This window comes from Eucalyptus grandis, chromosome 6 (genome assembly GCF_016545825.1).
Source record: "Eucalyptus grandis isolate ANBG69807.140 chromosome 6, ASM1654582v1, whole genome shotgun sequence".
Taxonomy (NCBI): domain Eukaryota; kingdom Viridiplantae; phylum Streptophyta; class Magnoliopsida; order Myrtales; family Myrtaceae; genus Eucalyptus; species Eucalyptus grandis.
The window spans coordinates 29,586,354-29,612,992 of record NC_052617.1 but is presented as its reverse complement, the minus strand read 5'-3'; the positions used below and the strand labels follow the sequence as shown (position 1 = coordinate 29,612,992).

The 26,639-nt window shown below is 41.4% G+C and overlaps 2 protein-coding genes and 1 long non-coding RNA gene across 9 annotated transcripts; all 3 read right to left on the bottom strand.

The window, feature by feature from the left end:
* Positions 1 to 412: 412 nt before the first annotated feature.
* LOC104430720 lies at positions 413 to 2,022 on the bottom strand. The gene is made up of 3 exons (XR_005551892.1): positions 1,942 to 2,022; positions 1,101 to 1,237; positions 413 to 965 (listed from the first exon to the last, which is right to left on the bottom strand). It is a non-coding gene; the product is annotated as an uncharacterized LOC104430720 (long non-coding RNA).
* Positions 2,023 to 4,308: 2,286 nt separating this feature from the next.
* On the bottom strand, positions 4,309 to 11,628 carry LOC104415599 (F-box/FBD/LRR-repeat protein At1g13570). 7 transcript variants are annotated; one of them, XM_039314984.1, is made up of 5 exons: positions 10,797 to 11,628; positions 6,854 to 6,909; positions 5,700 to 6,503; positions 5,434 to 5,589; positions 4,309 to 4,811 (listed from the first exon to the last, which is right to left on the bottom strand). In XM_039314984.1, exons 3-5 carry the CDS (start codon positions 6,489 to 6,491, stop codon positions 4,527 to 4,529), a joined length of 1,233 nt encoding a protein of 410 aa, XP_039170918.1. In that variant the 5' UTR covers positions 6,492 to 6,503; positions 6,854 to 6,909; positions 10,797 to 11,628; the 3' UTR covers positions 4,309 to 4,526. The 7 variants fall into 7 exon arrangements, with proteins under 7 accessions (XP_039170918.1, XP_039170920.1, XP_039170921.1 ...); XM_039314986.1 differs by lacking the exon at positions 6,854 to 6,909 and having other exon boundaries at positions 4,309 to 4,647; positions 4,722 to 4,811; XM_039314987.1 differs by lacking the exon at positions 6,854 to 6,909 and having other exon boundaries at positions 4,309 to 4,647; positions 4,722 to 4,805.
* An 8,593-nt stretch (positions 11,629 to 20,221) lies between these two features.
* LOC104415798 (F-box/FBD/LRR-repeat protein At1g13570) lies at positions 20,222 to 23,413 on the bottom strand. Its single transcript, XM_039315303.1, has 4 exons — positions 23,205 to 23,413; positions 21,764 to 22,623; positions 21,473 to 21,628; positions 20,222 to 20,829 (listed from the first exon to the last, which is right to left on the bottom strand). The coding sequence occupies exons 2-4, from the start codon at positions 22,580 to 22,582 to the stop codon at positions 20,551 to 20,553; spliced, it is 1,254 nt and encodes a 417-aa protein (XP_039171237.1). The 5' UTR covers positions 22,583 to 22,623; positions 23,205 to 23,413; the 3' UTR covers positions 20,222 to 20,550.
* Between the last annotated feature and the right edge of the window lie 3,226 nt (positions 23,414 to 26,639).

The following is a 26,639-nucleotide window of genomic DNA, read 5'->3' as shown; positions in this document are numbered from 1 at the left end:
GTTGAGAAGATCACGTAAATACCTAAATAAGATCTTTGATAATAGTTTCAAAGAAATATCAAATTAGTCCGCTGAACAATAAATGATCACACTCGCCCGGAAGTCGAGATGTTTCAATTGAGGAGAGCATCTGATTAGGCACATAATAGTCAAAATCTCCTTCACGCTATTTAAGTCTATGCATGAGAAGAGGTACTTCATATGAACGAGTTCATTAGGCGGTGTCTGTAGAACATCTCCAACAGCCGAATACTACAAAAATCAGCCAAAATCAAGGCATACCAACGATTTAGTAATAGAACACACATATTTTCATCCCAAAAAATAATAGTGAATAGAGTCGTAACAAATTTCAGAATTTATGCGCTTAAAATGTACCTTCAGTGAGTAATTTTCAAGATTGAGACTCTGAATTTGGGGCAGATTTCGGAAGAGTTTGTGCAATTTGTTCGAGTTGGCATTGCCGGGTCCATATTTGTTAGCAATATCATCAGAGAAACCAACCGTGACCGACTTCAAACTGTTCATAACACTGAAAGCGACATCCTGAAAAGCTTCTCCAACATCAAGCCACTCGAGGTTGCCAGCTCTAATGTTAATTTGCTTTTGCCAGCTCTAATGTTAATTTGCTTAAATCCCCTCTAAGTTCCCCAACTTCAAACGTTTTAGGAGGGGGCAGAGAGAAAATCAAAGCCTTAAGCCCGTCCGATGACAACTCAATGTGTCGAAGATCCAAACTTTCCAAGTTCTTAAGTCCTGCAAACCTCGACGAGATTTTCACCAAACATCTGTACAATTCCAAATGAATCAAGTTCTGGCAATTGAATAAGGAGGTGGGAATCTTGTAATATTGCCCTTTCCAATTGTCGAGTTACAATTTCTTTGACGGACACTCTGGATAGATGAAGAATCCAGTGGTCAATGTCACTCAGGGCACAAAATTCTTCGTGAGAGAGCATGAACTTCTGTGTTGGGCCAGTGTGAAGCAAGAGAACCTTGTCAATTATCTTTGCCAAGTTTTCATGTAGAGATGGTTGAAGAGAAAGGACCTCCTACATTGGTAATCAAACTCAAGTTGTGGAATAGAGGATCATTTGTACCTCCACTTTCTTGACAGAAATACTAGTCCTCATTGCATCCTCAATTGGCAAACGCGACAGGATTTGGTCCATTATGTGCCTCGGTAATTGGCCGATCTTTTCCAACTCATTCATCATTCTTATTCTTACCTGCAATACTTTGGAATTTTTAACCAACAGTGACATATTGGGAATGGTTAGATGCGAATAAATTAAAACATTTTAATGAAATTCTAAGTATAATATAAGAGATATATTAACTGATAAGAAAAGAAACATACTAAATCTTATATATAAAAATGGATAGCTACTCAAATTTTTTTATAAAAAAAATCACCTATCATCCTAACGTAATTTTTATGATGAAAAGATAAGGAAATAAATAAAAGTTGTAATCTTCGAAGATGTACCCTCCGTATAAGTTTTTTGCTCTTTTGGTCATCAACTGGAATCCCCTATAACGCATGGTAACTCACTAAAGAAGTAACTGTCATGAGTGCTCATGATGCGTTTTCAATACAAATGCTCCGTTCGTTTTGCAGAAAATAATTTCCGGAAAACGTTTTTGGGATTTTCCAACGCTCGTTTACGGAAAATGAATTCATTAGGGAAAATGTTCTTCATGAAAGGAAAAAATTTTCTAGATTAAGGAAAATGTTTTCTACTTTTGAAAAGTGGAAAAATATTTTCCTTACTTGATCTCTCTTATCTCACACCTCTATAAATCCTCACTTCTTCCTCCCATTTTTTTTTATTGGAAGTGATGACTGATGAGACAGGAAACAAGGGAAGCCGGTTTCGCTTTTTAAAGTGGAAAATTGAACAGAGCCAAAAGCAACCCCTTAAGTAACAAGTTACTTACTTTAGAACTCCTTCGTCAACAAGGTTTTGAAAGTGCCCCACCCCTTTTCCAACTCCGTCGTCTTCTACTTGTCTCCTCGCATGTCTTCTGTCTATTACAAGAATAAGTGGACCACGCATTCTTTATCTTTATCTTTTTTTTTTTTATATAAAAGAAAGTAAAATAAAAGGATTGGTTTTCAATTTTTGAAAGGATTACAAAGCTTGTGAAGAAGAAGAGGAGGAGGATTACAAAGCCATAAGGGAAATGATCTCCCCTAAAAAAATTGATGAGTGCAGCTAGTCTAACAGCACCATTACACTGAATTGTGTAACGGTGTTCTTGTGACCATAATTCTCATATTATGCTAGGTGGACTCATTTTGGCAACCGGAATATAAAACTTCCAAAGCTAATTACCAAAAATGGCCCCTATGCTGTAAAAGCACAAAAGCTAAACCCATTTTTCATATTTATTTTAAGTCTCATGCTTTACACTAAAATTAATTAGTAAAATATTGTGCACAATTTTCAAAAGGGAAATGCAAATTTTAATTGATTTTAGGAAGTAAAACGTTACATCAATGTATTGCTACGTATGTGATAGATTTCAGACTTCACACTAACAAATGAAGAATCATAGCCTAAAGAGTGAGACAAAATGTTTCATTAACTCCAATTAATAGGCTGATATATGAGAAAATGCATAGAAACTTAGTAAAAGAGAAGATTTGTTCAAGTAAAATTGTATAATGTAAGAAGTCAAATTCGTCTTAAACTCTAATCACGTCTCTAATTCCATGTTACTCGTGTTTGAATTGTTGCTTTTGTAGACTAGCTAGTCTCCCCAAAATTTCAAGCTAGTAGCAAATTTTTTTAAAACTGTGAAAATGAGGTAATCATGACCAGAACAAACAGTATTGTTCCAGCTCGAGTGAAAAATTTAAACATAAAGTGTGGTATAATAGTCATGTAAATACTTGTGTTGGCTTTGTATATTATAATGTGTTAGCAACATTACAAAATGACACAAACGTTGGAAGTTCCAATCTAACAAATATCAAGCAAAATAATATTTCTTAAACTCGCAGAAAATTGTCTTTGATGCAGTAATTTTTTTAAAATTTATTTTCACACGACTCTATGTAATTTGGGGTAAATAAACTGGTGTTTTAAAGAAGGTCACATCCTTTGTCCTAGGATGCAGTATGTATGGACTGACCCTCGCTTGAGAATCCAAATCAATAATCAGGAAATTTCATGTCTTGACGACTCGTTGATTTAATTCACAGTTAAAGGAGCAGATTTACCTCGGATGGAATTGGTGGCGACGAGTTTATGGTGTGTCTAGAAATCTCGCAACAACTCAGTCTTTAGAGTTATTTTATCAGACACAACAGAAACGGTGGGATCGGCTGAGATTTTGTATGATAATTTCAACAGATGGAACACCCAGAGTACAAAAACAACCCTGGAACAAATGCTTACTATTTCGCAATCGTGGATCCCACCAGCTGAAAGATCCCTAAAGTTCAATGTTGATGGCTCCTTCATTGAAGGCTCGATGGATGGAGTGATCGCTGGCATCTGTAGAGATCATAAAGGAAATATTATTACTGGGTTTGCTAAACTAGTTAAGGGGTCTTCAGCGGCTCAGGTGGAAACCCTAGCCATCCACGAAGCTCTCCAGTTCAGTAAGGACAGTAAAGTCTCGCACAATGTGATCTGTGTTGAATAAGATCGGCAGGATGTGATAAGCACTCTGATAAGCAAGTCAACAGATAGTTGCAATTGGGAGGAACGTTTACTTATCTTGGATTGTTTAGAAATTTTAGAGGCCCATCCATGGTTTATTGTAGCCCATTGTCCTAGGGTTGCAAATAGAGTGGCCGACTAGGCTGCCAAATCTCTTAGACTAGGCCGTCTTCCACAAAACTGGCTTTGTGCGCCACCGCAAGTCCTATGGGCTCTTCTGTCTTTAGATTGTCCTTGTTTGGGACCTTTGACATTTTGATAATGAAAGAAAGCTTTACCGACTGAAAAAAAAAAAAAGGTCACATCCTCAGAAAACGGACCACAAGTCATTCGGTTCCTAGGGAAAGATTTTGTGGCCAAAAGTAGACCGTCACTTTCCATAGGGTGACAGCGGCGTTTTCTTTGCATTTCTCAAACATAAATGCTGAGAAGTCTTCAAATTACCCAAAAAAACACTACTCTTCCCGGCTCATCTTTCTTTTCAATTACCTTTGTAAATTTGAGAATATGAAAGATGTAGCACATTAATATATTAAGACCCAACCCAGAAAAAACCTACGGGTTACATTATTCAGTGCGAAGACTAGTATAATCAAAGCCAGAGGGCCAATCCGGCCATAAGAAAAGCAACCAGTTGCTTCCAAATATGACTATATATTGGATGAGAATGAATGTCCTTATGAGAGGCTAACACAAGATGAACAAAGAAAATTTTCATTTTTCTTAGTAATACGAAAAAAAATTGTCTAATGATATTTTCAAGTTCAACACAGCATAGCAAAACAATTGCAGTGATTGTTACTCCCGTGTGGGATTCAATCTTAACGAGGGTTGGCTTCCGGATCGACAGAATCAGATAAAGATCACCTCCGCTTGCGTTGAGGCTCGCCGGGACCGCAGCAACTCCCTCAGCAACTTGCCTTCTCCACTCGTGGATTCAGGCCGGATCGTCATCTTTTGTAGGTTCGGCGAGCTAGTAAGCAGAAACTTTATAAATTCCAGCTCTGGCTCACTGCCAGAAAACCCATCCATCGATATAACTTGTACCTGTTCCAAGCAACTCGCACGGTGATCTTCCCAAAAGTCGGCCATTGTCCCAATTGTTGAAGTCTGTTGATCCTTGGCACGATTCTGTGGTTTTTGCAATCAAAGAGCAAGTTTAACACAAAGATGCATGGCCAGAGAGCTTAATCTAGTCATTTTATCAAGAGAGACAGAGAGCTCAATTTGTTTATTTCCTTTATTGTGATCCCCGTATCACAATTTCTTTTCTTTTTGGCTAGAACAGATTACTATACCGTCATTTATTCTGAGAATGAATAATTTAATCACTATAGAGTACAGATTAGTTCTCATTTTCCTCAAATCCATGATCAAAAGCACCAGGGTAACTTATGATCACCGAAAATCAAATCAAATCAAAGTATACCTAACATGTAATCTAAGACTTGATACAAAGGAAGCAACAATCTTCTGATATCCATTCATCTTTCTTTAAATGATGAATAATTTCACTAAATAGAAAAGGATTCGTAGATTTGTTTCATTATAGCATACCACTTGTTGAGTAAAATCCACTTAGACTATGGCGACATATCATTGTACTTTCAGTTTGGTTCACCATGCGCTTCCAATTTTTTGCCAAGTCATAAAAGATTGTGGGAAAATCTGACAATATAATTGACTATGATCTGTGATAATAGTTTCGAAAAAATATAAGATTAGTACACTAGACTATAATCTCAATGATCAGACTCACCCGAAAGTCTACATGTTTCAACTTAGGAGAGCTTCTGATCAAGCACATAACAGTCAAAATCTCCTCCGTACTATTGAAGTCTATGCATGAGAAGAGGTACTTCAAATGAATGAGGTCATTAGGTGGTGTCTGTGGAACATTTCCAATAGCCAAATACTGCACAAATCAGCCAAAATCAAGTGTCAATAGATACAAAGGATTCAGTTATAGAACCAACATATTTTCCATCCCAAAAATAATAACGAACGGAGTCCTAACAAATGTACCTTGAGTGAGTAATTTTCAAATTCGAGAGTCTCAATTTTGGGCAAATTTTGAAAGAGTTTGTGCAAATTGGTGGAGTTGGCATCGCCGGGTCCACATTTGTCACCAATATTATCAGAGAAATCTATTTTGACCGACTTCAAACGGTTCATAACACCGAAAGCGACATCCTGTAAAGCTCCTTCAACTTCAAGCCACTCGAGGTTGCCAACTTCGACATTAATTTGCTTAATACCGTCCAAGCCCCTCAACGTCAAACGTTTTAGTAGGGGGCAGCGAGAAATCAAAGCCTCAAGCTCGTCTGGAGACAGCTCAACAACTTGAAGATCCAAACTTTCCAAGATCTTGAATCCTTCAAACGTCGATGGGATTTTCACCAAACATCTGTACAGTTCCAAATGAATCAAGTCCTGGCACTTGAATAAGGAGGTGGGAATCTTGTAATATTGCCCTTGCCAGATGTCAAGTATGATTTCATTGACGGAGACTCTGCATAGATGAAGAATCCAGTGGTCAATGTCACTCGAGGCGCACATTCCTTGATGGGAGAGCATGAACTTCTGTATTGGGCCAGTATGAAGCAAGAGAACCTTGTCAATTATCGTCTGTATTGGAACTCCCCCGGTGCTGGTACACTGGTCGTCAAACACAAGTTGTGGAACAGAGGACCATTTGTACCTCCACTTTCTTGACAAAATACTAGTCCTCACTGCGTCTTTAATCGGCAAGCGCGACAGGATTTGGTCCATTATGTGCCCTGGTAACTCGCTGATCTTGTCCAACTCATTCATCATTGTTGTTCTCACCTGCGATATTTTAGAATTTCTAACAAGTGACGACGCATTGGAAATGATTAGACATGAATAAATTAAAAACAATTTAGTGAAATTCTGAGCATAAAATAAGAAATATATTAATAATAAGTGGGACAGGATTCATATGGAGCCGGGAAATCCAAGGGTCTAAATTTTGTGAGTGCACTTGCACGGAGCTCATGAGTTTATCCTTTGAAAACCGATTACAACCACCTTTCATCCTTGTTGCCCAAGGCCCGAGACAGATATTAGATCGACATATCTTTTGCATGAATACCTTGTAAAGTTCAGCTCCAAAAAAAAAAAAAAAAAAACCTGTAAAGTTCGCCTAGGTTGCTCACCGGAGGAGTTGTTGAAGTGACTCTGCTGTTTCTTGCTCAGCGATTTTAACGAACTTCTGCAACCAACTGCATCTAGTTAACCTCCGAAGAGAGAGAGAGAGAGAGAGATCTTGTTGATCAGCAACACCCAGCTGAAGGTGAAGGTGTTAGTACACTGGGCAGACAGAAGTGCATTTGCAAGAGGTTAATAGTGAACTTGGTGGAGACACATGGAAAGCAGAAGAGTAGTTTGGTTTTGTAGCATATTAAGGGAGCCAATGAAGTCTTTGTCCGTCTTGACAATTGTTATAAGCTAGGTAGCATGGACATGTTGCCTGTGCTTCCGTGTCATGTCCGACACGTGTTGAAGCATGTCAGACACGTCGACACAGTCGGACACGTCAACACGGTCAGACACGCGGTCAATGCGTGTTGGATTTTTCGACACGTGGTCAACTTTTGCTTGACATGTTTCGACATGCATGTCTGGAAGACGATGGAGGGTGGAGGCAAGGGCGAGGGAGCAAAGACAAGGCTGCGAGCGACGGTGAGCCCGCGACAGTGAGAGATGGCTAAAGAAAGAGCATAGACTGAGGTGGGGCCGCCACTGTAATGCTACGATGGATTGGCGATGAGGCTGTAGTTGCGAGGGAGAAATGACCGAAGGTGAGGCGGTAAACGATTGTGATGAGGACCGAGAGCAAGCAGAGATAGAGAGGAAGAGGAGAGGAAGGTGGTTGTGTGGCGAGGAGGAGAGGAGAAGGATCAGGAGGAAGAGGAGAGGAAGGGGGTCGTGCGGCGAGGAGGAGGAGAAGGATTGAGAGGAAGAGGAGAGGAAGGGGTCGTAAGGCGAGCGGCGAGGAGGAGGTAAAGGAGCTAGGGTTTTTGATAAGAAACTCAAAAATAATAATAAAAAGGGGGGGGACTCTGATGGGCCATCAGTGATGGCGTGACTTTTTAATTTTTTGGGAGAGGGGAAGTGACAGCCTGTCTGTTAGGTGGTGGGGAGGGAAAGAAAAATAAATTTGGGGGTGAGGAGAAATGGACAAGGGAAAGAAGGGAGTGAGGGTGGACCCTAGTGAAGATTTTTTTTTTAATCGGAAAATAAATAAATGAGATTAAAAAATAATTTCGAAAAATAAAAGTACTGAATTTGAATTTAATTAATTAATTTTTTTTTAAAAAAATATTAATTTAATATACAACGTGTCTAATTTTCTATTTTGAAAAATGACGTGTTGACGTGTGTCGCGTACGTATCCATATCGCGTATTTGTGCAACTTAGGTTATAAGACTCCTTCGTCGAGAAGCTTTGCCGAGAAGCATGTAACAGTGTGTTCAACCCTTTTCTCAGCTTTGTTGCCTTTTCAAATGTGTAGACATTCGAGTTAAAGCACGTCCAAAGTGCCAGCATGATGTTGAGTGTTAGTGTATGAAAGATATTTTTAAAAAAATAGTAGGAAAAATTAATCAATTTGGGAGGAAGTTGATGGTTATTTAATAAAGTGGATTCAGCGGGTTATTACAAAACATATAAATCAAGTAATCAATTAATAAAATGAGCACAATGGGTCGATTCAATCTCTATATTTTTTATACCATGGTAATTATAAAATATCAAAAAAGTGAAACCTACCTTACTTTTTCAATTATAGCATTAGATGTATCTACACTTCATTAATTATAAGTAGCCAGCAGCTTTTATTTTCAAAGTTTAGCCATGAAATTTCATGTTTTGCCCTTGGCTAAAGCATATTATGCGAAATATCACTTACGTCGGGTCATTCTTGTAATCAACAAAGAACATACTCTCCTGAACCACTCCGCTGTGATTACACTCGATCAATAGACCAAAGCCAGACAAAAAGTTCCTAGGCCCTCCTTTCAATTTTCAGTAAAAATATAAATGCAAAGTCTCTTGGAGATAGAAAAAAAAAAGCTACTTTTTAATTCATGGCTCACTTTTCTTCATTTTTCTTTATGTTTTCCCTTTTTAAAGTGGGAAGTGTGAAAACCTTAGGTTATACAGAAACACTATGAATGATCTTATTCATTGGGAAGACACATGATGAGGTCGTCACTGTACTAGATGCCACAAAGGCTAGAGACCAATTAGAGCCATGAAGAAACCAATCGTTTGGCTCCTATATTATGATAATGTCGAAAAGAAAAATGGTAGGATATGTATATATATGAAAGAAAAGGAAAGGTTTAAGTCTTTATATAGAATTTAAAATACCTATATTACAATCGAAATTGCATATATGATTTTAGCCGGTTTGTCTTTGAATTGATCAATACTGATGAAGTCGTACGAATCCAAAACTAGGTCATCCTCTCCTTTTCCTCCCCTAGAGGTGCTGATGTAATAAATGACACAAAGACACCAAGAGTGCCAAAACTTGGAACAAAAGAACTCTTAAATGTCAAAAGTTATGAAAGCGACACTTAAATGCCAAAATCGGAGTAAAATTGATAACACTGATGTGGTGATTTTCCGGCGAGCTTAGTGCAAAACGACGTCATTTCGCACGTTGATATGGCTAGACATTGCCAAAACGACATCGTTTTGGTACTGACGTGGTAAATAATTAATATAAAAATTAATTAAATTAAATTTAAAATATAATAATAATAATAATAATAATAATATATTATTATTATTATTATTATTATTATTATTATTATTATTATTATTATTATTATTATTATTTTTTAATAAATCATCATCATCTCAACCTTCGTTGGGTCCACCGAGATTCATTCTCCTGATACTACATGGCCTAGAAATACTACTCGGTCCAACCATAATTCACACTTACTAAATTTGACATACAATTTATGGTCACTAAGGATTTGTGGTATTATTCTCAAGTCACTTGTGTTCTTTTGGCCCCTTTGAGTATATTAGGATATCGTCAATAAAGATGATTACAAATTGATCCAAGTAGGGTTTGAATACCCTATTCATTAAGTCCATGAATGTAGTCGAGGCGTTTGTCGATACAAATGGCATAACTAGGAATTTGTAATATCCATAACGAGTCCTAAAGGTAGTTTTTGGGATGTCTTCCTTTTTAATTCTTAACAGTTGATACCTTGAGCTTAAGTCTATCTTAGAAAAAATTGAACTTCCCTGGTCAAATAGGTCGTCAATTCTAGGCAACATGTACTTATTTTTTATTGTCACTTGATTCAATTGCCTATAGTCAATGCAAAGGTGCATTGACCTATCCTTCTTTTCTACAAACAGGACTGGTGCACCCCATGGGGACGCGCTTGGCCTAATGAATCCCCTATCGAGTAATTCTTCCAATTGTACTTTTAGCTCCTTTAGTTCCGCTAAGACTATTCTATACGGGGCTTTTGATATTGATTCAGTTCCAGGCATTAGTTCGATTACGAACTCAATTTCTTGTTCTCGGTGGTAGTCTAGGTAGTTCTTTGAGAAATACATCTGAAATTCCTGAACCACTCGAATTTTATCGAGTTTGGCTTCTTATTTAGTATGGTCTTTTACTATTGCAAGATATCCTTAACGTCCTTTGTTAAGAAGTGCATGTGCCTCTACTACCGAAATAAGGGCCATTGAAGGGTTTGTCTGATTACTGTAAAATTCAAAACTAGGCTGATTAAGTGGGTTGAACTGAATCACCTTTCTATAATAATCTACCTTAGTCCATTGTTTACGGAGCCAATCCATTCCTATGATGGCGTCAAAGTCATACACGACCATCACTACTAGGTCTATTTCCTAATCTCGTCCACCTATAGATATCTTACATTTTTTGCATACTAATGTAGACAATACCGCATCTTTCAGCGGTGTAAAAATATGGAGAGGTGTATCAAGGGGTTTGGTTTCTATTTCACCCAATTGTCTATATCTTTCAAACACAAAAGAATGTATAGCACTCATGTCAAATAATGCATAAGGCTTCTTGTCATTTAAAGAAATTGTACCTGAGATAACGTCTTTGGAAGCTTTCGCTTCTTCTTGGGTGACCGCATACACCCGTCCTTATGTTGGCGGCCTTTGTGGATTTCCTTGTGGAGGTGGTCCGCTTGCACGTTGTTGCATATGTTACGCCAGATCAACGTTCAATTGCGGTCCTCCTTAGGGACAGTCCCTCCTAAAGTGACCCTTTTGCACACGTTCAAAACACTTCTGGTCATCTGGGCAAGGTCCTAGCTCATTTTGTTTACCACACCTTCGACAGGGATTATTTTGAAATGGCAATTTACCTGTGGCGTGACCATTCTTGGTCCTTCCATAATTTTCAAAATTCTGCTTCTTCTTAGGATCCCAAGGTAGCTCTTGGGTTGGATAGGGTCTTTTACCATGTCGAGTGTCACTTAGTGTCATTTGTTGCCCTGATTCTATTTGTTCCTTGCTTTCCAATTGTTCTCTTATTACTTCTTATTTCACAAGTTGGGCCCATTCATAAATTTCATTATAATCACTTATATTCAAAGGCACCAGTTGCCTCTTGATGTCCGTTCTTAGGCCTTTCAAAAATTTGTTCCAGTTGGACAAATTCTGTTATTTTCTTATCCTTAGCACAATAAAAAAAATTGCTTTATGTTGAAAGCCCTGACAAAATCATCCCATGTTATTGCAGTACCAAATGGGAAGATTGTGTCTCTAGAAGCCCTCCACCAATGTTTGGCGTTTTCTTCCAATTGGTACTTTGCCAGGGTTATCTTCTCTGTGTCGCTACAATTCAATAGTTGGAAGATCCTCTCTATCCCATCAATCGATTGTTTCGTCTCTTCAAGACTCCCAATTCCAGTAAACTTGTGTCACGTCCCGACCCTCAGGCACGCACACATCCCTTACTTTTGGTCGATTTAAAAATGCGATATCCCAGGACTATGTATCGCCGACCCTTTCATTTATATATGCACATGCGAAACGATTATAATTCCCCAGACAATAAAACAATGGGATAGAAAAGCAGGCCATATATTTTTCATATTGAAAATTCACAACTACAACTTTTTACATGCAAACAAGGTCTGACAAGACGGGATAGGATTTCGATCCTCATCCGGGTCGTACTCGAGGTCCTCCTCCACGTACTCCTCTTCGGGTTCCTCATCGTGACCTCCTCATCGATTCATGCTCCTTAGGCTCCTCATCCGGTCCCGAAATGGTTATTCAATAACCACCGAGACCACGTCTCGGCAGTTCTACTCCCTAAGACCCGATTGGTAAACTAATACACCTTAGGGCTGCCTATGCACAACATGAGCTAGAGTACGTACCTTAGCTCGATTCCACCGCATATTAGTACAGATCGAATAAAAGCACGCGAGCAATCACATCACGTATCGAAGCATCGATCTAATCGACTTAGTCGATTTCACATCAGAAGACCACTCACGATCATCTCCCTTCAATCATTCAATTCACAACATCAAACCAAGGCAATGAATCACATCAAGACACTCTCAGATCGAATCATCGATCAATTGACCTAGTCGAATCATTTCTAGGTCTTTCATCCCACATCAAGCAATTCCTTGGATTTAGTGGCTTTACGGTCCCACCCGACCCTCTCAAGAACTAGTGGCTTTGCGGTCCCACCCGACCCTCTCGAGAACTAGTGGCTTTACGGTCCCACCCGACCCTCTCAGAAGAACTAGTGGCTTTGCGGTCCCACCCGACCCTCTCGAGAACTAGTGGCTTTTCGGTCCCACCCGACCCTCTCGAGAACTAGTGGCTTTGCGGTCCCACCCGACCCTCTCGAGAACTAGTGGCTTTTCGGTCCCACCCGACCCTCTCGAGAACTAGTGGCTTTTCGGTCCCACCCGACCCTCTCAAGATGTCATACTATGTCACCGAGCCACGTGCATTCTCCAGAAGACATACCTAGTCTCCGAGCCACGTGCATTCTCTAAGCGCTATCTTTTCGCCAAGATGACATATCAAATCACCGAGCCACGTGTCTTTCCCAAGTGATATTCCAATTCACCGGGCCACGTGCATCCTCAAGGTGATTTACCAACTCACTTTCGATACTAACAACCGATATCCGACCAATTCTCAATCACAAGGCCAAAATTGCATTATTTAATAACATACTTAAAATGCACCATTAAATCAATTCGACACGAATTAAAGCTCAAATAAATAAACGGATGCTCCATGACAATCAGCACGAAATTCCGGTCACTGGCCATCCTTGAATTTCCGGAAAATAAATAATTAAATAATTAATTTCGAAAATTAAATAAATAAATACAATAAATTCAATTTAGCACAATATAAAGCTCAATTAAATAAACTGACTGCACCATGATCATCAAATAAAATCCCGGTCACTGGCCATCCCGGTGAATTTCCGGAAATAAATAATTAGATAATTAATTTCGAAAATTAATATTTAATTCCTAAAAATACCACCTAGGCCCGAATCGCTTAATTAACACCCGATAAGGGACGGGAAAAATCCCAAGAAGCATCCAATAAATAATACAAGAAATTCTCTATCTAATTACACTAATCACACAACTAATATGCAAAGCAATTAACTAATAATCACTAATCAAATCTAATCTAACAACCTAATTACACTTAATTAACACTAATCAACCTTTAAGTATAATTAGCAAACTAAGAAAGCATTAGTGAGTAAAACTCACTCAAAACGACGGGCTCGACGCGAGGATCAACTTTCCTCAAAGCGGGCCGAGCATCCGGGCTCGGGAAGGCGGCCAAAACGGGCCAAACAGTTGCTGCAAACCCATTTCTGCAGTCCTCTGATCGCTGCTGGTTGGAGGCGAAGGTGGGCGGATCCGGGGCTGGTTGAGCTCGGGAATGGGCGGAGGAGCTGAACAAGACCAAGGCGAGTCTTCACGGTGGCGGAGGTGGTCGGAGGAAGCTCCGGCGGTCTTGCACAAGTCGGACAGAGGCGGAACAGGGGTTGGACAGCAGCCTGAATGCCGAGCCGGGCGAGAGGGAGACGGAGCTGAGCGATGTGGGGCGGAGCGCACGGCGGCGCGCGGGCGGCGGTGCGGCGGCAGCCGGTCCAAAGCCCGCCACGCCGCCTCAACTCCGGTGTCCTCCCGGATCTGGAACCTCGAGCAACGAACGGAGAGGAAGACAGAGGGTGGACGGCGTTCAAGCGGGCGGGCAGGAGACGAACGGTAGCAGCGTTCCGGCACGATGGCGAAGGCAGCTCCGGCGTGACGGTGATGGCGGCTCCTGCTTGAACAACATGGCTATTGTCCACGCTTCGCTTCGTTCGAACCGAGGAGGGAGAGGGGGCGGAGATGTGCGAACACGGAAGACGGCGGCGGGCTTGGGTGCACGGGAGCGGCTCCGGTGGCTTGCGGGCGTGCGACGGCGGCGGCGAGAGGCGGCGACGGCGGGTCGGCTTCTGTTGCCAGGCCGCTTGGTCTTCGCACCCATGGCACGAGCAACAAGAAGAGGGAGAGAGGGTGTCGACGGGAGAGAGAAGAGAAGAAGAAAACCAAATTTTCTTTCTCTTTCCCTCACTCTCTCTCTCTCTCTAGGTCAGCCATACGTGGGCCACCATGGCTGTCATCCACCCACATTTCTAGCCCAAAACTACCCCTTCTAGAAGCATTTAGGTAGGCCAAAGTTTGGGGTAGAGGTGGCATACGAATTTTGCCAAGTTCTCTTCCCAATTGGACCTTAATCCTCTTGATTCAATTTAAATTGACTCCCCATAATTTCATTTAACACCTCGTCATTCCAATTGGTATTTTTCTTACCAATATAGCCCACTTACATCACAATTCCAAAATCCTTAGCTTCAACTGAACCAAAGCGGCCCTATTTATCCAGTCGAAATTAGGACCCGAAAATCTGGATGTCACAACTTGGGTGGCTTTGATTTCAGAAATTGCTCCACCAACCCTTGTGTACAACGTTCCGCTCTCGGTTGTTGTTGGGCTTGCCTTTTGTTGCGACCTACCCTCGGGGGAGGAAACAGGTTGAGGATGATTAAGCGCGACTCTCCCAAGCCCATACCCCCGTGACATTGGGATATTTTCTTTTAAGGAATTTTGCACAAAAAGAGTTGCTACTAGCTTAGTGGGGTCGACTAGAAACCAAGTAAGGTATGAGAGTGTCCTCACTTCCTACGCAACTAAAGAATCTAGGGTCAAGAACTTGATTACACTAATTGATCAATTAGTGCATTTTCGATACTTAATCTTGTTCATTTTAACAAAATGATTTTTTGGCAGGTAATTTGGATTAATTTTATACATATCTACTAACATGTGAGGTCGTCTTGTGGGTGCGCAATCATTAAAGTAACAATCATAGCTAACAAAGATTCTAATTGCAGTAAAATTAAACACATGCGACCAAGCAATTGCAAACATAATTAAACAGGTAAGTTAAACATGCAATATAATCAATATATGAGCAATTAAATGCCTAATTACACTATAAAAGCAATACATGGCCATTCCTAATAAAAAAATACATTTTTTAATTTTTTAATTTTGGAATTTTTTTAAAATTTTTTAAATATTTTTAAAATTTTTTATTTTATATTTTTATTTTAAAAAATAAATTTTAATTTTTAGAAATGGGCGAACCCGGGTCGGGTCCGGACCCGACCCGACCTCGGGTTCGGCCCGGCCAGATCGGGCCGGGTCCTGTCGGCGGCGACGGGCCCGAGCGGGCCTGAAGCTCCTTCTTCTTAATACTTCAATCAGGGCCCAAAGAAAATAAAAGACCCACCTATTTTCTAAGCCCACATGAGACCAGCCCACAAACCCAAAGCCCAAACTCAACCCAAGTCATTCAAAACCCTACCCGTTTTTTCACCCGCTTTCGCCTCCTCTCATCCCCGTCGTTTTACGGCGCCGGAGGAGGATGCTCAAGACGCCGGCAACTCGGCGCCGACTCAGGGCGTGGTGGGCGGCGGATGACAAAGCAAAAAGAACGGAGGGACGGTGGCGCATCGCGGGCGGAGGCACCGCGGGGCTGCGTCGAGTCGGCCGCCGAGGAGCGGCGTGGGGCGAGCAAATCACGGGTGGAGCGGGGGCGGCTGGCCCGCGGGATCTCGCAGGGTTGCGGTGTGAGGCGGAGCGCGAAAGGTGGGCGGCGGAACAGCGACCCGGCGTCCGGCAACGGAGGTAGCAGACCGTCGGGGGCTCGGCTACTGTGAGTCGCGGGCAGAGTAGAGGCGGAGCGGGACCAGCAGAGGTGGCGTCGCGACTTCGGGGGCGCGGTGGTGAGGCTCGGTGGCTCGGCTGCCGGCGTTGGGTTGCAGGCGGTGGGTCGGACGGCATCGTAGCTTCGGGCTGAGGTGCGCGTGGTTGCGGGTTGCGGCGCGAGCGCGGTGGGTTGTCGCAGGCAGAGGCGCAGGAGCGGCGGCTACTGGCTTCGAGGCGTGGCGCGGCGATGACGGCGGATGAATGGCGCTTCGGCAGCAACGGTGCGAAGGACGGGCATCGGGCAGGAGGGCGGCGGCTTAGACGACGTCGGATTAAGGCGACGAGGCCTCCTCTCTCCTCGGCCGCCGTCCTCCTCCCCCCCTCGAGCCCTCTCTCTCTCCGTCGAGCTCTCTCTCTCTCTCTCTGTTTTTCTCACTGTGCTTGGTCTGCCTCTCCCTCAATCCTTCTGTTCTGTGCCTCTGTTCACTGCCCCCTCGAGCTCTCTCTCCACTCCTTCTCGTCGCGTGCGAAGGACGCTGGGGGGAGAAAGCTAGCGTGGGCCAGGCCAAAGGCGAAATGGGCCTGGGCCGCACAAGGGAAGAGAGGGAGGCGGTGGGCTGGGCCAATGCTGGATTCGGCCCGGCCTGACCTCTAGTCTTTTTTTTTTTTTTTTTGGCGACTAATTCCTAATTCCATACACAATTAAATCCTAAATAAAAATGAGAAAATTTAGGTGTCAACACCTTTCCATCAGACTCCCTATATTGGCAAGCGCTTGTAGAATATCTTCCATTTGGGTTTTGCCCTCGAAGCAGTGGCTTCTACCCTTGACAAGGAAGAACTTCTTCATCGTACCATACATCCCTATAGATTACTGAGCATTTGCCACATGAACAATTAGTGACCTAATGTCACTAATCGACTAATAAGGGAATTTAACGTTCACACATTATTGAGATCATATAAGTAACATATAAATGTTACTGGTATGTATGGGTAACTCACAATCGTTATCGACACCTTACAAGTGAAAATCGATCGCCCATTTTTCAAAGCAAATCAACCACATGCATTTAGTGCCTTATCGTATGCGATCATAGCCCATTTTTCCACTAGCGCTTTCATTCTTTTGGCTATATCCAAAATATTGTCCGACCATCCTATTGCCTATTTACACGGCCGCCTGCGTAACATGTCCCTGGTCTTGCCAAAAATGCCACCTTCGTCCCCCTGGCCCTCCTTCTATTCAACCCTGTTGTCACCATCATCATCACCATCTGGAAGTGGGAGTGGTCCCACCGTACGCCCATTTACCCTGGCATAGAGTGCGACAAACCCAGTTAGAACGGGGCCCGACGGGAGACTAGCATCCACAATCAAGATCACAGTGATCCGAATAAATGTGACCTCTAGGAAGTCGGGATCGACTTGCTCCATTGGTCCCACGTGAGATCGGTTGGGACACCATAGAGCATCATGGAGGACGCTGGTTGCAAAGGTATACTTACGTGTCTGGAAAAAAATAATCCATAAGGGTGAGTAGCCACTCAACAAGTAAAAACCTATTAGACTACATGAGTCTACCATTACTCATCCGACGGAGTCCTAAATATAAAATATACGAGATCGAAACAGCTCAATTTGCAATGACTCTAAAGGAATTTCACGAAAATAATACACCAGGGAGTAAATAGACATTTAGGGAATTTCAATAGTCATATCTAGTTTGGATCCAGCTGCCACCATCTTCTGAAGGGAACCGTGTTGCACCCCTCCAAGCATCTCACACCCCAACTGGCATCATGAGGACCTCTAGGGTCCTTATTTCATTCCTCGGGCATCCGGAGAGCGTCACATTATGCCCCTCCAGGCATCTCACATCATAACTGGCATCGTGAGGACCTTTGAGGCCCAATCACCTTCTCCCCAAGCATCTAGAGGGCACTATGTCACACCCTCTCCAAGCATCTCGACACCAAGGGCATCGTCTTGTTGGCACACAAGACACGTCCACACATAGGCTTCAATGTCATCCCTCATGTGTAGCCAATAATATTGATCCTCGATGAGTGCCATGGTGCGATGAATTCCTGGATGACCCGTCCATTTGGAGTCGTGGCACTCATGCATCACCTCCTTCCAGAGTTTCCTGTAGAACGACACATATAGTCGACGTCCCTTGGTATAAAGGAGATCATCCTCGCACCAAAACCGCCTTGTCTTGCCCTCTTGGGTGTATCAAATGAGGGCTTGGGCAGTTTGGTCGTGCTTTAGCCCCTCCTTGATATGATCTATCCACGGACAATCAGGTCGGCTCATCACATTGGCCAATTCTAGCTTCTTGCTTAAGGCGTCGGCCATGGAATTGGACTTTCCGGGCTTGTATTCCAGCACATAATCAAACTCGGCTAGGAAGTCTTGCCATCGAGCTTGTTTCGAGCTGAGCTTCTTCTGATTTTGGAAGTAGCTCGTGGCCATGTTATCGGTCCTCACCATGAACCACGATCCCAAGAGATAGTACCTCCACATACAAAGACAATGCACCACCGTGGTCATTTCCTTCTCTTGGACCGTGTATCGTCTCTCGATATCATTTAATTTCCAAGACTCGAAGGCAATCGAATGCCCCTCTTGCATGAAGACACCACCAATAGCAAAATCAGAAGCATCGGTCTCTATCATACAGTTTGGTGTAGTCAGGTAGCACAATCATTGGCTCTTTGGTCATAACCCACTTCAATTGATTGAACGCCTTTGGCACCGATTCATTTATTCCCACGGTCTTTCTTTCTTCAGCATATCCGTGAGTGGCACAATGAGGCTCGAGTATCCCCGGATGAAACGCCAATAGTAGTTTGTGAGCCCGAGAAAGGATCTCAACTCCATCACCTTGGTTGGTGGCTCTCATTCAATGATGGCACGGATCTTGGCCACGTCCATCTGCACTCATCTGCCCCCAACGATGTGCCCAAGAAAAGGGACTTCTCTTTGTGTGAAGGCACACTTCTCCTGTTTCACATATAAATTGTTTTCTCGAAGGATCTGGAAAACTCAACTCAAATGTTTAACACAGTCAAGATTGGGATCGATTAGGGTTGTCCTCAACAACGCCCTGGTGCGTGACACGGCCGGATCACGAACGATCTTGGACCATGCTCCATCCATGGGCCATGTCACTAGCCTAACGGCACTGTTACACTGAATTGTGTAACGGTGTTCTTGTGATGACAAGTCTCATATTCTGTTAGTGGACTTATTTTGGCAACCGGAATATAAAACTTCCAAAGCTAATTGCCAAAAATTGGGCCTTATGTTGTAAAAGCACAAAAGCTAAACCCGTTGTTCATATTTATTTTAGGTCTCGTGCTTTACACAAAAATTAATAAGTAAAATATTTTGCACAATTTTCAAAAGGGAAATGCAGATTTTAATTGATTTTAGGAAGTAAAACGTCACATCAATGTATCGCTAGCTATGCGACAAACTTCAGAGACAATGGTACACTTCACATTGACAAATGAAGAATCATAGCCTAAAGAGTGAGACGAAATATTTCATTAATTTCAATTTATAGGTTGAAATATGAGAAAATGCAAAGAAACTAAGTAAAAGATAAAATTGGTTCAAGTAAAATCGTATAATGTAAGGAGTCAGATTTGTCTTGGATTCCAATCACATCTTTAATTCCATGTTGCATGTGTTTGAATTGTTACTTTTGTAGACAAGCTAGTCTCTCCAAAACTTCAAGCTAATAGCACACGTTTTTAAAACTATGAAGATGAGATGATCATGACTAGAGCAACTAGTATTGTTCCAGTGTGGTATAGTAGTTATGTAAATAATTGTGTTAGCTTTATATGTTATAATGAGTTAGCAACATTATAAAATGACACAATCCTTGGGAGTTCCAATCTAACAAATATTAAGTAAAATAAAATTTATATGCAGCAATTTTTCTATTTTTGCATGACTATGTGTAATCTTGGGTAAATAAACAAGTTTTTTAAAGGTCACATCCATAGCAAACGGACAAGAAGTCATTCGATAACAAGGGAATGATTTTGTGGCCAAAAGTAGACCATCACTTTCCATAAGGTGACAGCACCGTCTTCTTTGCATTTCTGATACAGAAGTGCTGAGAAGTCTTCAAATTACCCAAAAAAACACTACTCTTCCTGGCTCATCTTTCTTTCCAATTACCTTTTGTAAATTTGAGAATGTGAAAGATGTAGCACATCAATATATTCTGACCCAACCCAGAAGAAAGCCTCCCAATTACATTATTCAGTGTGAAGACTAGTATAATCAAAGCCAGAGGACCAATCCGAGCCATAAGAAAAGCAACCAGTTGCTTCCAAATATGACTATTTATTGGATGAGAATGTCCTTACGAGAGGCTAACACAAGATGAACAAAGAAAATTTTCTTTTTTCTCTTAGTAATACAAAAAAAAAAAAAAGAAATTGTCTAATGATGTTTGCAAGTTCAACACAGCGTAGCAAAACAATTGCAGCGACTGTTACTCCCATGTGTGATTCAATCTTAACGAGGGTTGGCTTCTTGATCAACAGGATCAGAGAAAGATCACCTCCGCTTGCGCTGAGGCTCGCGGGGACCGCAGCAACTCCCTAAGCAACTTGCCTTCTTCACTCGTGGAATTAGGCCGGATCGTCATCTTTTGTAGGTTCTGCGAGCTAATAAGCAGGAACTTTATAAATTCCAGCTCTGGCTCACTGCCAGAAATCCCACCCATCGATACAACTTGTACACGTTCTAGGCAACACGCACGGTGGTCTTCCCGAAAGTCGGCCATTGTCCAAATCCCTGTAGTCTGTTGATCCCTGACACGATTCTGTGGTTTTTACAATCAAAGAGCAAGTTTAACACAGAGATGCATAGAGAGAGAGAGAGAGAGAGAGAGAGAGAGCTTAATTTAGTCATTTTATCAAGAGAGACAGAGAGCTCGATTTGTCTGTTTCCTTTATTGTGATCCCCGTATTACAATTTCTTTTCTTTTTGGCTAAAACTGATTACTATACCGCCATTCATTCTGAGAATGCATAATTTAATCAATATAGAGTACAGATTTGTTCTCATTTTCCTCAAATCAATGACAAAAAGCACCAGGGTAGCATATGATCACTGAAAATCAAATCAAATCAAATTATACCTAACATATAATCTAAAACTTGATACAAAGGAAGTAACAATCTTCTGATACCCATTCATCTTTCTTCAAATGATGAACAATTTCGCTAATAGAAAAGGATTCGCCGACTTGTTTCATCATGACATGTTATGGCATACCACTTATTAAGTAAAATGCACTTAGGTCGTTGTACTTTAAGTTTGGTTCACTTTGCGCTTCAAATTTTTTGCCAAGTCATAAAAGAATGTGGAAAAATCAGACAAATAACTGAATACGGTCTGTGATGATAGTTTCGAAGAACTACGAGATTAGTCTGCTAGGCACTAATACCAATGATCATACTCACCTGAAAGTCTAAATGTTTCAACTGAGGAGAGCTTCTTATCAGGCACATAACAGTCAAAATCTCCTCCACACTATTGAAGTCTAAGCACGTGAAGAGGTACTTCAAATGAACGAGTTCATTAGGCAGTGTCTGTGGAACATTTCCAATAGCCAAATACTGCACAAATCAGCCAAAATCAAGTGTCAATAGATACCAAGGATTTAGTTGTAGAACCCAACATATTTTCTATCCCAAAAATAATAGTTCTCAGAGTCCTAACAAATTTCAGAATTTTTTTTTCTTTAAATGTACCTTGAGTGAGTGATTTCCAAGCTTGAGACTCTGAATTTTGGGCAGATTTCGGAAGAGTTTGTGCAAATTGCTCGAGTTGGCATAACCGAGTCCACATCTGTTATCAATATGATCAAATGAGTCTATCTTGACCGACTTCAAGTGGTTCATAACACCGAAAGCGACGTCCTGTAAAGCTCCTTCAAATTCAAGCCACTCGAGGTTGCCAGCTTTGACATTAATTTGCTTAATCTCCTCTAACTTCCTCAACTTCAAACGTTTTAGCAGGGGGCAGCGAGAAATCAAAGCTTCAAGTTCGTCCGAAGACAGCTTCACACGAAAAAGATACAAAGTTTGCAAGTTTTTGAATCCTTCAAACGTCGACGGAATTTTCATCACACTGCAGCTGAGTTCCAAAATAATCAAGTCATGGCAATTGAATAAGGAGGTGGGAATCTTGTAATACTGCCCTTTCCAGATGTTGAGTACGATTGCTTTAACAGAGACTCTGGATAGATGAAGAATCCAGTGGTCAATGTTACTCAGGGCACAAAATTTTTTGTGAGAGAGCTTGAACAGCTGTATTGGGCCAGTATGAAGCAAGAGGACCTCATCAATTATCTTCACCAAGTTTTCTTGCAGAGATGATAGAAGAGAAGGAACTCCCCCAGTGCTGGTACATTGGTCATCAAACACAAGTTGTGGAACAGAGGACCATTTATACCTCCACTTTGTTGACAAAATACTAGTCCTGACCGCATCCTTAATCGGCAGGCACGATAAGATTTTCTCTGTTATGTGCCCCGGTAATTGGCTGATCCTGTCTACCTCTTCCATCATTGTTATTCTCTCCCGCGATGCTTAGAAATTTCCGACAAGTGCTGACGCATTGGAAACGGTTAGAAACGAATAAATTGAAGAAACATTAATGAAATTCTAAGCATAAAATAAGAAATATCTTAACTAATAACAAAAACGAACACACTAAATCTTAAATATAAAATCGGATAAGTACTCAAAAATTGAGAAAAAAAAATTCACTTAATATCCAAACGTAATTTCTAAATAAAAATTGCATTCTTAAAAAGATGTACACTCCGGTCAACTTTTCTTTCTTTGGCCATTAATTGGAACTCCTCTTAATGCTTGGTAGCTTAACTAAAGAAGTAAGTGTTATGATTGCACAGGGTGCATGTTCACCCCCGAAACCTCGATCCTTGGGTTAAGTGGGACGGGATTCGCATGGAGCCGTGAAATCCAAGGGTCCAAATTTTGTGAGTGCACTTGCACGGAGCTCCTGAGTTTATCCTCTGAAAAACCGATTACTACCACTTTCCATCCTTGTTGCCCAAGGCCCGAGACATGTTAGAATCGACATTTCTTTTGAATGAATACCATGTAAAGTTCAGCTCCAAAAAACAAAAACACACACACACATGTAAAGTTCAGCTATGTTGCTCACCGGAGGAATTGTTGAAGTGACTACTGTTTCTTGCTTAGCGATTTTAACGATCTTCTGCAACCAACTGCATTTAGTTAACCTCCGAGAGAGAGAGAGAGAGAGAGGGAAGGAGATCTTGTTGATCAGCAACACCTAACTGAAGGTGAAGGTGTTACCATACGGGGTAGAGTGAAGTGCATTTGCAGGAGCCAGGAGGTGAATAATTGAACTCGGTGGAGACGCATGGAGAGCAGAAGAGTAATTCGGTTTTGTAGCATATAAAAGGAGTCAATAAAGTCCTTTACCAAAAAAAAGGAGTCAATAAAGTCATTGTCCCTCTTGACAAGTTATAAGTAGACCCGTTAAACGGTGGGTCCGGGTTTGGGTCATAAATGGTCCGACCCAAATCGACCCATTTAACCCGTTTATGACCCATTTATTATAAAATGCAAAAATTTTTAACCCATACCCGACCCGACCCGTATCCGACCCATACCCGATCCATTTAACGAAACCTAAAAAAAGTTTATATATATATTTTTAAAATGATATTGCTAAAATGGTTTTATACAACACAAATTTAATGGATAATTTTTATAAATTTTAAAATAATTATTTTAAAAAAATCGAATTTTAATTATTTTTTATTTTTTAAAAATTAATTTTTTATTTTTTAATTATTTTTATTTTTAAGAATATAATATTTAATTTTCTTTTTTTTTTCTTTTTCTTTTTCTTTTTCTTCTTCTTCTTCTTCGGTCACCCGCCGGCCACAGGCGAGCCTCAAGCTCGCCCGGCTGACGCCGCGAGCTCAAGGCTCGCATCCGCGAGCTCGAGCTCGCCCGGATGCCGGCGAGCTCGAGTCTCGCTGCATTCGGCGAGCCTCGAGCTCGCCCGACGCCGCGAAGCCGGAGTCTCGCCCGCATCGGCGAGGCTCCGGATCCGGCGAGCTCGAGGCTCGCCGGCCGGGCGAGCTCGAGCTCGCCCGCCGGATCCGGCGAAGCTCGAGCCTCGCCGGACGTCGGCGAGCCTCCGCCTTGCCGATCTCGGCGAGCTCGAGGCTCGCCGGCGTCGGCGAGCTCGAGCTCGCCCCTCGCCCGACGCAGCGCCGGCGAGTTCGAGTCTCGCCCCAGATCGGCGAGGCTCGAGCTCGCCCGACGCCGCTCGCCGCCGGCGAGGCGAGGCTCGCCTGGCCGGTCGCCATCGCCATCAGCCGGTGACCGGAGGAAGAAGAAAGAAAAAAAAAAAAGAAAAAATAAAAAAGAAAAAAAAAAATAATTATAATTTCGGTTTTTATAAAAAAAAAAAATTATAAAATTAAAGAGAGGAGAGAGATGGTGGGATTTTGAGTGAAAATAAATATGTTCATTTTTAATGGGTTGATAAATGGGTCATAAATGGATTAACTCTCTAACCCATTTAAAACCCATATATCTTAGTCTTGATCCATTAAAACCCATTATGGATGCTTTATGAAAGAAAGCTTGACCCATTAATGACCCATTTAACCATAAATGGGTCTATAAATGGGTTATGCAACCCATTTAACACCTCTAGTTATAAGACTCCTTCACCGAGAAGCACCTTTGCCAAGAAGCATGCAATAGTGTGCTAAACCCTTTTCTCAGCTATGTTGCTGTTTCAAATGTGTAAACACTCGACCTAGGCCCTGTTTGATTCAGCATTCTCAAAGGACCCCTTTGGAAAAAAAAAAATTAGGTGTTTGATTTAACTTTTTGAGGCCTCATTAGCCAAATGCTAACATTTAAAATGCTGAAAGTTCAAAATAAGTAGGGATCTATTTTGGGCTTTCAGCATTTTTTGGAATGCTAAGTGAGGGTCTAATGGCTTTTTCTCTTTCTAATATTGCCCTCAATGATAATTGTGTTTTTTTCTTTTGCCTTCAAAAAACACTGTCCATCGTCTTCTTCCTTGGACTTGAAGTTATTGGTCCACCGCAAAACTCTGGCCATCGGGAAGCCTTGCTTGAGGTTGCACAACCCAGGCGGCTGGGTTGCGCGACTCAGGGCGTCGCCTGAGATTGCCGACCTCAGGCAAGCTGCCTCCCCATCACCACTAACACTGTCGCCACCAACTGCCTCACCACCACCACTAGCACCTCCGTCGAGTCGCCTCCTCACAATTTTGCCCTCTTCCACGCATCTGCATCTCCTCTTCCTTTTATCCTTTCTTTTTCCTTTTTCCCTTTTTCTTTTCACCTCAATCTTGCTTTACAAAATATACACAAATATGAGTATCTAAATACACTTGCTTTCACCAAATGCCCATTCATTTAAAAATACTTGAGAAATGATGCATCTCTCCAAAGTTGAATCAAACGACCCTTAAAGCACATCCAAAGCGCCAGTATGATGCTGAGTGTTTGTGTACGAAAGACATAAAATAAGAAAAATTCATCAATTTGGGAGGAACTTGATGGTTATTTAATAAAGTGGATGCAGCAAGTTATTACAAGACATGTAAATTAAGTAATCAATTAATGAAATGAGCATAACGGGTGATGTAATCTTTATATTTTTTATTCCATGTTAATTACGAAATATCAAGAAAGCGAAACCTACCTTTTCCTATTATAGCTTTAGATGTATCTACTCTTCATTAAATATAAGTGGTTGGCAGCTTTTAATTTCAAAGTTTAGCCATAAGATTTCATGTTTTGCCTTATTCTACATTATGACCGAAGGATATTTTGCGAAAGATGAATTACGTCAGGTCATTCTCCTGATCAACAAAGGACATACTCTCCTAAACCACTCCGCCATGATTCCACTCGATCCATAGAACAAGGGTAGACAAGAATTTCCTGGGCCCTCCTTTCAATTTTCAGTTAAAAAGATAAATGCAAAGTCTCATGAAGATAGAAAAAAAAAGTTACTTTTTAACTCATGGCTCATCTTTCTTTACGCTTTCCCTTTTTTAAATGGGAAGTGTGAAGACGTTAGGTTGTACAGAAACACTATGAACGATATTACTCACTGGGAAGACTCCCATGACAAGGCTACGTCGCTGTACTGGCCAAACATTAAGGTTGCGCATGATAAAATTTCAACTTCTCTATTTTTTTATTTCTCTGTTCCCCGGAACAGGTTTGGAATAGAACTCTATTTGGTAACGTAATTTGATTTTTCTATTTCTGGAACAGATTTATATTCCAAAAATTGATTTGAAGAATAAATTAGAAGCTAAATTTTTCAACTTCTCAATTTCTGAAATAGAAATTGAGAAATCCATTTCTCGCTAAAAATCGATTTTTATTCCATAAATTTTGTCATGCGCACCCCCAAGAAACCAATCCTTCTACTCCTATATTATGATAAAGTCAAAAGGAAAAGGTAGGATATATAAGCGATTTCAGCGTGTCAAAATTCCAGAGTGTTAAAATTCCACCCCATTCATCAGGCGACACGTATTGCTGGGGTCTCACCACACGTCAGA